Consider the following 13,074-nt stretch of genomic DNA (forward strand, 5'->3'; position numbering starts at 1 on the left):
TATTTCACTGCGTTGTATGGGCACTCATAACCTATTGTTATTAGAAAGAAATCCGTGGATTATATTGAAATAGTTTAATAAGAAAAGTACATGTTTACACAATGAGATCACAAAGAGAATTAAGAATGACACTTATAAAACATATGAATATACAAAATACAAATATCAAAAACCATGAGAGTGTTCTTATTACAAATAGTAACATAAAGGTTTAACAATCCCGATGCTAAATATTATTATTTTAAATAATGTTTGCACAAAGTAACATTACGCATTTTCAAGACCTATTAAATCAGGTACATATTTATTGTCAAACATAAAAGAGTGCATTTTTTTTATTTTAAAAATAATTATTACATCAGGGAGAATATGTTTTACATGGTATCACTCGTCTACACGCACACTTTAAAACCATCCGCCATTCCAGTGTCACAGTTTGTTATAAGTCAAATTACCTCTGATAATATCTTTACTCTATGTTCATTACATATATTATTATTTATATTATACACTTTAAACCTGACGTTTAAAATAAAGCACTAAAGAGTAAATAATGACTTGCACGGTCACGATGGCTTTTTGGGTTTGTTGACATGATATTTTTTCTCTGTGGTACAAAAAGAATTCGTGTTGCAAACGTCATTGTCAATTTTATTTATTAAACAATAATGTAGCTTTTAAATTTCAAACGATATAATAGTTCAGTAAACATTGACTACACATAAATGAACAATGGTTTAGTTACTTAATGAATAATTTAAATAGCAAGTAACGCCTGCAATAAAATAATAGCAATGTTTGCTATCCGTAGACTCGTCAGGTCCCACAAAAATTTCCAGCGTTGTATCAGGCGTTACTATGCTGCAACAAGTTCAGACAAGGGATCGAATAACGGAAATAAGGAAAAAGAATCGAAACCATCGAATCCAGCCTCCTTTTCTTGGTATGATGTAAGTAAGTTTTTCAGTAAGTGCCTACTTTTCTAAATACTCAACTACATAATATTATAAGATTGGAAATTATCTAGGAACCAATGGTGCAATGAAATTTGCGCACATTAAGGCCCTGTAGGTTCGTGTTCTTCTTTCACTCTCACTGAGCGTAAGCGGTAGCGCAATGGACGTGCGTACAACGGATATTATGTTTTAAGACTTTAATTTGATGTAAGTTTTACAAAAAATTGTAATAGATGAGTTCCCTCAAAAATAAAATTGCGTATTTTTACAAGTAGTATTCTTGTTTTTAGCTTTTGTGCATAAATTGTTACAAATTTGTAAAGTGCGTTTTAGACTGTTCGTGTTTTTTTTCTATCGAGCGAAAGTCTAATCTACGACACCTTAACTATACTTGGCAAGCAATAATAATATGCATGCTGGTCATGCATCATATATTTTTCATTTCTCGTGCTCTGAAAGTCGCTCATTGTTCAACTATGAAGCGGGCAGAAAGGATTTCGGCCCTAAGGAGTTTTACTTCCTTATAACATTTCCTTGTTTAAGATTATCAATGAAAATTTGGTTGCAGATAAATATAATTATCGTATAAATTCCATTCTGCTATTTAACTTCCAATTAAATAATCCTGTTACCTTAATTAATCAATGAAAGTTATCGTAGGAAATAAATACTACAAGTTTATACTTAGAAATGAAAGTGTGCCTTTCAACTCTTATCTCCAGTCTTCTTAAGTTCTCTCTGTATCTTTAGGTATTTAAAAGAAGGTAAACAAAATCTACCCTCAAATGGCTCCTTAAGCCAGTTGAGGGCAGAAGAAAACATTACATGATAAAATAATATAGGTTTAAAGTCAGGTCGTTCAGTGACAGATCCAGGCGGTTTTGTATTTGGATGGTTAACCAATAAATATTACAACTACCCGAAAATGTACAAACTGTTTGTTTACTTTTATTTAAATACCTAAAGATACAGAGTTATAGGTACCACTGACCTCTTAGTTTGGATGGAGGAAGGTGACATTGAAAGTAGTATGGTACCTATGCTACTCCAATTTTTGTTTATATAAATGTGTGAAGATATGTAATACAGTAAAATGATCTTCACGGTATTTATTTGTTTCTTTTCTTCTGTCTATACTGATATCCAAAATTAGGCTGATTTATTTCAGTTAAACTCCATAGTCCATACCTCAAAGAAGATAAAGATGAGAGATACTTAGTAATTATGGTGCGAAATGCCAAATTTACATTACATATCCTGTTAGTTTGGGGATTATATTCTGATTTCTGACTATATAGAATAGAAAACTGCGCGGCATTGTCGCTATGAATTTTTTATAATATTTACTTACCTATAATATAAAAAAGAAGGTTGGTGAAAATGGTGAACGATCAGATGAAAGTACCACGTTCTTTCACTTTACACAAGAAAAGACAAATTAGAACTTCTATTCCCGTATTAAGTACCCTAAAATGGCGGGTGATGGACTTATTAATACACGTAGCTTTTTTGTGGTAGAGGTAGGTACACAGAATTTTATTAAAAGTGCTTTGGGATAGCTTCGAAAGCGGGATAATCTTTCTGCTTTGCCTAAAGGTTGACTGGTAGAGAATGCCTGATAGCATAAAGTCCACCTTTTGTACTATAAAACGAGGAATAGACTAGCAAGAACTTGCATGCAATTTACGTTACATTGCCGACTACTAAGGTAAACTACATTCAAAAGTTTGATCAGATACCGCAATGTAATGAAAATTGCATGCAAGATCTTGCTAGTCTAAACCTCAGTTTTATTTTGTGCAATAAAGGTTAAATAAATAAATAACTTTTGAAAATCGCTAATATCTACTAGAACTAAATAAAAGCACTTTCTATTGTTGCAAGAAGATGCCTTGATAAGGTTACGTAGCGTGAGTGTTGCCAATGTATGAAGTCGTCGGCTAAAGCCGCAAACCTCGTAACTCCATTACAGTACGGACTCCATTAGGGATTTGCTACTTTGGTCAATTATACATAAAGTTGCAAACCTCGCAAATACTTTGGAGGAGTTACGAGGTTTGCGACTTAAGCTGACGATAGTTCTATAAGTTTAGTTAAGTAGATATTAGTGATTTTTCTAAACTGCTTCTTTCCCCAAGTTACGCCATTACACCTTATAGGCACATATTTAATGAATGGTGGGTGGACTTTTATTTAATAGTTTTAGGTACATATGTTTATAAATATTTAGTAGATATTCTTGAAGTCTACTCGCTGTCCGATCCTGACCATCAATCCTGACCCTCACTTCAAATCAAAGAAAATTGTAGCCGACCATTTTGAAATGCAACCTCCTCCTTTGTGATATTAGGTAGGTACGTTACAGAAATGTCAATAACTTTGACAACATCAACAGTTCCATTAAATTTTACCGACCAAAAATGACCGACATCTAAAATTGTACAATTAAATCATACCAAAAAAATTGTAAAAAATAATGTAATTCAGTATATAAATACCTATCACATATAAGAAATGCCTCTAAGTGCCCTTAAAACTTGTGCAAGTGTCAAAAATCGCTTCCTCAGCATCAAGCGCCATTGCAGCTATGAAAGCAATGATACTAGTTGTAGTGACAGTAAGTCGAATGATAGTTCGGATTCTGGTAACCAATGCGGATGTTCCATGTATGATGTAAGTGCCCATAAAATGGTTTATGGTGTAAATTGATCCAAGCCTACGAAAAAAAGGGAAGTAAGGCGTGCGGTTTCCAAACCGGAGGTAATATGTTTTAATCGGGGATTAGGGCACCCTGGCTACTTTAGGTCGCAACCGAGAAATCGCTAAGATTATGTTGGCTAGGAGTGCTGTAGGTACCATCATATTCCAGCCATAGCTCAAGAAAATTAATAAAATCAGGAGATATCATTCCTGTAGTACTTAAAGTATGTTCATTTGGACACCAGCAGCAGCACAAAGTATAATTGTAGCAATTTACCAAACTACACGAATTATTTCCACTGCCCACTTGGCCATAATCGGGTTAATTTTCTTGAACTACTATTTGTTCAAGAAAAAACATCCAAACATCTTATAGATATTTTCACATTTGTTATATTAGTATTATTTATGTATTTTGTTACAGACGAGAAAATACAGCCACTGTCTACCCGGCAATGAAGTGAAACCTCCCTTCGATATCCCTAGAATGCCGAGTGGCGTTTTCCGCTGTACAGATGGCGAGGTAAGCGTAAATATGTGACAAGCGCGCCTACTGCAGGAATACTACAAACTACAAAGTGATTAAATATATCCAAAATTAGAAAGAGTACTTACATTTGAAAATATTTAGTATTTAAGGTATTGTATTATATAATTCCTTACATTACAATATACGTGTGCACACATGCGTATATTCGGGAGGAGCCAAATATGCCTCATACTTGCCCTTGCCCTTCTCCTGTATTTTGACCTTAGTAGGTATGTATTGTACTAAATAGCATCAACATACGACCCGATTCCGATTTTAATTTTAATTCGATGCATTCAGTTTTCCGGTAGTACAGTCAGCATCAAAAGTAACGAATCATTCTGAAACAGCTTAACAAAATGTAGAACAATGAAGACGTTAAAAGATATACTTTTGGACGTAAATTTTATGGATTTATCAATATTTGGAAAAGTTATCTGGAATATCAGATACTTTTGGAGTGTTGTTTCATCCGCTACTATTGATGCTGACCCTACTTAATGTGATTTTTTTTGAGTGCTTATGTTGTTTGTTAATGTCTTTTATTTTGACAGGTAATCGGGCCGCAAGCTGGTAAGTGCGCTTATTACCGCAATCCAGAGTACTATTCTTTCCATCATATGTCATTCTTCGACATGCATATGATTATGGGTTCATATAGAAAACCTCAGATTTGTACAGGTCGAAAACCAACAATCATTTGAAACTATTTGAATTAAAAATATTTTCGATACAATATTACGTCTTAACTATAATTTTTCATTGGTGGCATAAAATATAGCATTTTGATTGTGTAACTAAAATGTAACAAAAGTGTAATCTAGTTCTAAGCATTATTTTATTATATTTATTATCTACAACAAACAACTCAATAAAATTCTCAACCAAAGACGAATTTTGATTTCTATTTAAATAGTACGCGTATATTTCGAAAGCACTTTTGATAGAAATGAATATATAAATGTAGTATTTATTCTATTTACTAGCCCCGATGCATGTCTTCGTCTAGTCAGAACATTTTTGAAGTTCTCCCGTTTGAACAAAAATAATGTATTAGTTAAAAAATTAACAATTATTAATGCCAATAGTGCTATTTAATTTTATGTGGAAATATTTTACAATACTTAACTAAATCCAAACACAAGAAATACTATTTGAGCTGAAATAAAAAAAATAACGATTATTTTATTATTTAAGGTAGGAGTATAACAGAGTTTTTGATATTAGAATAAACAAAATATTTGTGTAGTAGACGAACTAATCGTCATCGGGGCTAGTCCTGATCGCTTTAAAAGGGATCTTTAAACCTGTCAGTTATTCGCAAAAGCTGACAATCGCGAATAACAGACAGGCCGATATCGTCCGGCGAACTGGTAATCAGTGAGTCCCTTAAGAAGTTTGAAAAAGTAAGCTAAGCAACTTATGAATTATTCAAATTACCTACATAACCCTTTCGGACTTTCAAATTATCAGTCAAAGTCATAATAATATATCAGCACATCCATTTTAATTAGCAGGAAAACCAAACACACGGGATCATACAACACCATTGTTACGACATGAAAAACAATATATCAAGATGATAAATGTGACGTCAATAATTAGTAGTCATCGTCTTGCTAATTGCGTGGTTGCGTTCCACCGGCTGTGATAAAGCAACTTGTTCGTCTGACAGGTTGCTGCGAGCGCAGAAAAACCGCCTTTCTCTCATGCACCATTGCACATTGTTGTTATTTGGTGCACAATATTTCTGTGCGATATTTGCATGGCGTACAAATTATGGTTCTGATAATAATCTGATAATAATTTCAATACAGGCGTAACTTGTTTAAGGCGGACTACGATTTAATAATTATATAGGACCTTGGATGACATTAGACGGGATGATGAATTAAAAGTTATGTAGTTATTAAATGCTACTGAGGCTGTCGATTAGTTTTACAAACCATAATTCCTATCCTGTTTGGTATAACGCGAAGCTTGAATTCGAATACTTGTTTGCTAATCATTTTTCATCAGTATATGAAAAACACGGGAACGACGCGAGCAAAAAAATATTAACTACCGGTAGTGAAATGACAGAAAGAATACTGTCGCAGGATGAAGTTGAAGGTCGATTAAAAAAATACGAGTAGATACTGTACCCTTCACCATCTTATACAAGTCGTCCCTCCAAACAGGAATATTTCAGGATAAGTGTAAAATAGTCCCTACATTCAAAAACGGGAAGCGTAATTTAATTTCTAACTACACGGTAACTACCGACCTAACTCCATTCTGTCCACGGGTACCAAGGTCGTTATTGTTTATGCCAAAAACGTCAAATAATACAAAGCCATGCAATTTTGTCGAGGACTTTACTCAAGCAGTTGACAAGCAACGGATACCAAGTCGACGCCGTTTACACGGATTTCTCGAAGGCATTCGACACGGTCAATCACCAGATACTTTTAGACAAGCTGCATCGATATGTCACTCATTGTACGATTGGTATCAGTCTTACCAGGATAGACCATCAACTGTGGTTATTTAGAGCGCGCAGTCGTATGACTTCGTAGCACATTCAGGAGTATCTCAGGGTTTTCAACATTTTTATAAGCGATGCAAAGTCCATATTTCAATTTTCTAATGTTTACTGGTTTGCCGACCATTTAAAACTCATGAGAAAGGATCATTATTCATTAGAGATCCCCCCTATGCTGAAAAATAACAGGTTACGCGCGACTGGTAGATGTGGGTTAAATTAAAATACTTATTGCCTCTTCTTGTATCTTGTCGTAATTATATAATTTAATAAACGCGGAATACCTATTATACTTGCCGCAAAACGAAATGGCGAGTCAGGTCGTAAATACTATCGTATTCGTATCGTATTATGCTATGTCTTTCTCACTTGCACGGCCTTATGGAGCGGGACACACAAAAGTAGTGCGTTACGTATGAAAGGTACCTGATTTAGTATATAATTTTACATTTGGTGACAAATTTCTTGAAGTAAAATTCGTTAGAAAATCGCATTACAGAAGCAAGGAAATATAAAAGTGTACGTGAAGTTCTTCACCAATAAGAATAATGGTGGGATTTTTTAAGGTATTCTTACAATTCGGATATCTTATTAAAAATACTATGGCAGAGATACTATAAGACCAATCCATCTCATTCACGAAAGGATGCGTACCTCCAACAGTAGGATATATTTATACAAGTACCAATCAACAAATAATTGTCGCATTTCTGGAGTGGAGAGGCAAAGGCGCTATCAGGAAGTATTACAGTTCACTGGAGCAATACAATCAAAAGGGTTGTAAAAAGCATATTAGCGATGCTAAGTCTGACGTCTGAACTCAATAAAATAATCAAATATAATAACTCAATGAAAGAAAAAAGAAGAAAAAGAAGAAATGCAATATAATAGGTAGAATTTGGCAAAAGTATGAGTTCTAAGCTTCATCTTCGGTGCAAGGTAAGCTTTAGCGTAAATGTCTTGTCTTGTAGGTACTACTCTTTTCTTAAGATTAGTCAATGATATTATAACCATAGATAGATAAATTATACGCGCTCCAAAATTGATGCACTTGTGACGATTGTACAGTTTGCTCTTATAGTCGCGCCTGACACAGTTTACTTTAACTATGTCGTGCAAGTGAAAAACACTAGGCGTTTTTTTCTTACTTAAATATTTCTTATCCAAAAACTGCCACCGAATTGAATCTAGAGTGCGGGGAATACAGTTGAAGTTATTTTGTTTGAAAATCGAATCAAAAGTAACAAAATAAATGCAACTCTGTTCCAATTTAATATGATTTAATTTAATTTCATCGAATTGAATAAGTACTATAAGTAGGACCTTGGGCCTTACGACGGTATATATGTATGTATGTATGTATGTAAATAATAAATATATTGTGAGTATGTGCCGTTGGAAGCATTTTTTTCACTTATTATGTTAGGGTATGCCATATGAGCCATATCTATAGTTATATCATTGAGTTTAGTCGTATGAAAATAGGCGGACACCAAGAATCTAGGAGTGAGACTTCAGGCCGTGTAGCCATCACGCAAATCGCTTACGCTCCGCAGCGATCGAAACGAGACTCACTGTCGCACTAATAGAAAATATAATGGAAGAGTGATAGAGAGACACAAAGCGTTTCGTTGTCCAAGCGATAGCGATTGTTACCTTGGAAAACGTTGGTCATGGGACACTTGTCCCAATTAAAAATTACTAGGTATATCTCTAATAGTAGGTAAAGTGGAATCCAATGGAAATTGAAAATAATGAAACAAATATGACAGATAAATAGATAAATAAATATTACATACATACATATAATCACGCCTATTTCCCGGAGGGGTAGACAGTGACCACGGATTTCCACTTGCTACGATCCTGACATACCTCTTTCGCTTCCTTCACTTTCATGACATTCCTCATACACGCTCGTCGGTTTACGGTGCTCTTGACCTGGCCTTTCATCAGGATTTCCCCGATTTGATCAGAGAAAGTCCGCCGAGGTCTACCCCTTCCGGCTCCCTCTTCTACTTCTCCCTTATACACTCTCTTTGTTAACCTTCTTTCACTCATTCTTTCCACGTGTCCAAACCATCTCAACATACCTTTCTCAATTTTTGTCACTACATCTTCGTTCAGTCCACACTTTTCCCTAAAATAAATATTATAAATAAATAAATATTATAGGACATTACTACACAAATTGTCTAAGTCCCACAGTAAGCTCAATAAGGCTTGTTGTTGTTGTTGAGGGTACTTAGACAACGATATATATAATATGTATGTATATAAATATTTATAAATACTTAAATACATAGAAAACACCCATGACTCAGGAACAAATATCCATGCTCATCACACGAATAAATGCCCTTACCAGGATTTGAACCCGGGACCATCGGCTTCATAGGCAAGGTCACTACCCACTAGGCCAGACCGGTCGTCAAAGATTTTCTTAGCATTTGACATATATTATGAAGGAATGACGGTAAATTGGTTTGTTTACTTTATTTGCAATTTCTATTGAATTCCACTTTAGGTACCTAGGCATTGTATTAAATAAGACCGCATGTTTTTATTTTAACTACCTAGACTTACACAGGCTGAGCAATCCATGTAGATAGATTATGTTTATAGGTGTGGATGTGTAGACGTTCGGCGTTCGTCAAAACAATAGTCAGTACCGGTGCGCACCTCGAGACGTTTCCAATTTCTCACAGCCTCTCAGGTCATAGCGAGATGGCGTCGGTAAGTTGCTACATACTTAGCGGAAATTCTCAGAGAGCTAATTTTTACATTACTTAGGTACAGTATAGGTAGTGCGTACTTTGCAGGCATAATTTTTCAACTGCATGTAGTACAGAGCGACGGTGAGTGGTATAGAAATGCCCAGGTCCTAGGTATCATTCACGTGCATGGTATGACAAAGACAAATTCACCTTTGGCAATGTATGTCCGCCCAGGTCGGTCTTGAATTTCAAATGTTATGTGTATGAATGTAAAGTACGAGCAAGATGCATAGAAAGTAAGTTATGCAAACGCTAGCGAATATGTCAATGTCAAACTGGTGGTAGTCGTCCTTGAGACTCGGGGCACTAGCTCTCAAGGCTGAAAAAATCCTTTTTTTGTAGGGTAGATATGTAGGCAAATTGTTTTTGGTGTTGTGTCTGTGTTGGGTTGGCAACTGTAAAAGGTTTGCATAGATGGCGCTCTAGTTTTGTTCTATGAGATTAGCTGAACAAAAAATAAGTATTTGATATAATTCTGTGGATTGACTGGTAAGCTAATTCATACGGCTAACCGCCAACACCATTATAACAATGATGCCTATATCATTTTAAACCTTCATCGCTTGCTTGGCCGCCACACACTATTCTGTATGTATTGTACAAGTGAAATCTGGCCATTTATTTTGATGACAGTACCATAATCTATATACAGTATAAAGTCTATATACAGTCATTCGACGAAGCCGTCTAGACAGGGCAATCGTGCGGGGTGTGGGTCGCGCGCACACGAGCTGCATACATCGCCATTGTTAGTATAGCTCGGTACTACGTACGGGGCTGCCTATATTGTGTGTTGTCCAGCTGTCCTTTTGGGCAGTTATGTAAAAGTCTGTGATAACCCTGCTGTGGTCTTGTGCGATGTCGGCATTTACACAAACATCAAAGGCGTCGGTCCACTGTTAATTTTTACACTGTGACAGTACCATATAATATATGTTATATTATAGCAAATGGTGATAATATAGCTGACAGTGACAGACTTCCGTTAAAGTACATGGAATTCAGTATATTGAATTCTAGTTGTACAAGTTTTGAGTTCTGATAAGAATATGAAATTTTTGTGTTTCGTAAAACGATTATACATATAATATATGTATACTTAATTCATTTCCGAAAGTGCAACAGATGAACATGTACCTATAGAGCAAGATCCAGGCCGTCAGACCTTACTTATTTTCTCATGAATAAAATGTATAGGATAATGTAGTGTTAGTACGTACTTACTTTTAATGTCTGCATACTTGCTATATTGGCCCGACGGCCATTTGTCCGATACAAGGTGCTAAAAGTAGGTAAAAATAATACTAACTTTTTTTAATTCTCATGGCGGATTTTTATGTATGCATTAGAAAATAATGTAAAAAATTGATAATCAACATTGCCAAACTACTTCCGCCGGCGGTAACTTTTACCAGACGCTGTAAAGCTGCCAAAAAATATTGTAACTTTACTTATTTTCTCACTCTTGATTTTTATATATGATCCTCGTGGAACTATTACAAAACATTTTGTAAGCAACTAGACCATTCGGAGGTGCCCCACCATCCCCCAGACCCACATAAAGTTTCACTATGTGTATGAGTATAATCGTGATTATGAGATAATTAGCCGAAACTGCAAAAGCTAGAAAGTTGAATTTTGCACAATCAGGTTACGTTTATAATGTAATTGCGATGTATCGGGCTTACATTTGCCTACTAATAGTGGTGGACATAATTGCCAACCCTGAATAATATATTTATAAAACAATACTTAATAATCTTTGAACTTAATATAGTTAAAATGTAAAACAAAATGTATACTTCTTATTTGCTCACCCTTTATCAATTTAAATAATTAACTATTTAATTCTTGTGTCGGTTTCGTAACGATAATATTTTTCCGTGGGAGGGGTGTTAACCCGCCGCACAACCCCCATAATGCTGGAGGACCACACCCTACGTTGGTTAGCGAGTCCATCGGACTTGGCCGAGTAGTGTAGCTAGGCTGTACTACCGACCATTCCCCTATCCACCACCCAGGGGACGCTCCACTACGCCGTGAGGGCCAGCGCGTGGAACTTAAAAATCGGAACGTAAAAAGAGCGTACCTGGGTCGCCTAGCAGGAGGACGTCCTATCGGACGCCCTAGATATCGCTGGAGCGACATGGTGGAGGCGGATCTGCGCGAGCTTCGAGTCGACAATTGGCGAGAGGTCGCACAGGACCGAGAAAAGTGGCGCTGTCTTGTGTCGGAGGCCAAGTCTCATTTTGGGTCGCTGAGCCAACGGAGTAAGTAAGTAAGTAAGTAAGTAAGTAACTATTTAATTCTTAATTACATATATTTTTTTACAGAGGAACCAACTAAGATTGATACTGGCGAAAATATTCCAACATTTGGTGGAAGATGACTTTGATGATGATGAAGATTGAAAAAAAATTGATCGAATTTCATAGCTATACTACCATATTTTAAATAAATTTAAAAATTCTAAAGGACTTTTCTTCCACTGTAACAAAACAACTTTTTACGAGTCCAAAACTATTTGTACTCGATACGAACTTTCAATCCCCCTTTAACCCTCATATAGGAGATGCATTTTCAAACACGTCTAATCACTTTTCTTGTATTCTTATATATGCCTTTATAAAAAGTCTCAAATTATTTCTACTAGATACATATTTTCCATCCCTTTTTAACCCTTTTAGAAGATTCATTAAAAAAAACACTGAAATTACTTTTCTTGCATTGTAATAACTTGCCTTGTTAAAATGTTTCAAGTCCCTCACCCATAAAAACGTTCGATCACGATACAAACTTTCAGACCACCTTAGGTGATGAATTTTTAAAAACGCTTAATTTACTTTTCTTCTATTATAATAAATTACCTTATGAAGTTTCAAGTTACTAGCTTAAAATTAAACTTGTACCACATACAAACTGTCATGCCCTTTTTAACCCTCTTAGGGGGTCGAATTTTTCAAAATTGCTTCTTATGTCTCATATACATTATATTAGTATGACGTAACAACGTTCTAGCTTTTGTAGTTTCGGCTAACTATCTCATTATCACGATTGTACTCATACTCATAGTGAATCTTTTTGAGTGTCTGGGGGATGGTTGGGCCCCAGACATTAAAAGTAAAGTAAGGTCTGGCGGATTTGGGATCTTGGACTGCTATATCTTCGAGGACCTCGCCTGACGGGTCAGCCCTCGACCCAACTCGTCCCTCTAATGGTAACTTTCTAGCCTCTTCAACACGTTTACTACTAGTATATCGCGTTAAGCTTAGAAAATATAAAGTGAAAAAATACTTACTTCGTTGAGTGGTTATCACAGTGAATCGCCTTAGGCGCCATAGACGCCTTAGGCGCTTAAGTATTTTATGCCAATTTCCGCATTAAAAAAACTCCAAAAAGTGAATCGACAAAAATATGATAGATATTTAATCATAGAATCGAGTCACAAAATTTCACGAGAATCGGTTAAGAATTGCGATCTGTAGAATTGAACATCCGGACATAAGAAAGTAAAATGCCCAAGTGCGATGACCGATTAAATTTCACTGAAATATGTATACGGTTTTAAAGTTAGGAATATGTTTAATA

General features: G+C 35.6%; 1 protein-coding gene across 4 annotated transcripts; it reads left to right on the forward strand.

The window, feature by feature from the left end:
• Nucleotides 1-595: 595 nt before the first annotated feature.
• On the forward strand, nucleotides 596-11,960 carry LOC133518947 (uncharacterized). Of its 4 annotated transcripts, XM_061852745.1 has the most exons (5): nucleotides 3,340-3,629; nucleotides 4,081-4,179; nucleotides 4,740-4,758; nucleotides 9,335-9,445; nucleotides 11,820-11,960. In XM_061852745.1, the coding sequence occupies exons 1-4, from the start codon at nucleotides 3,471-3,473 to the stop codon at nucleotides 9,346-9,348; spliced, it is 291 nt and encodes a 96-aa protein (XP_061708729.1). In that variant the 5' UTR covers nucleotides 3,340-3,470; the 3' UTR covers nucleotides 9,349-9,445; nucleotides 11,820-11,960. The 4 variants fall into 4 exon arrangements, with proteins under 4 accessions (XP_061708728.1, XP_061708729.1, XP_061708727.1 ...); XM_061852744.1 differs by lacking the exons at nucleotides 3,340-3,629; nucleotides 9,335-9,445; nucleotides 11,820-11,960 and adding an exon at nucleotides 596-950 and having other exon boundaries at nucleotides 4,740-5,074; XM_061852743.1 differs by lacking the exons at nucleotides 9,335-9,445; nucleotides 11,820-11,960 and having other exon boundaries at nucleotides 4,740-5,074.
• Nucleotides 11,961-13,074: the final 1,114 nt, after the last annotated feature.

Source organism: Cydia pomonella, chromosome 6 (assembly GCF_033807575.1).
Source record: "Cydia pomonella isolate Wapato2018A chromosome 6, ilCydPomo1, whole genome shotgun sequence".
Taxonomy (NCBI): Eukaryota; Metazoa; Arthropoda; class Insecta; order Lepidoptera; family Tortricidae; genus Cydia; species Cydia pomonella.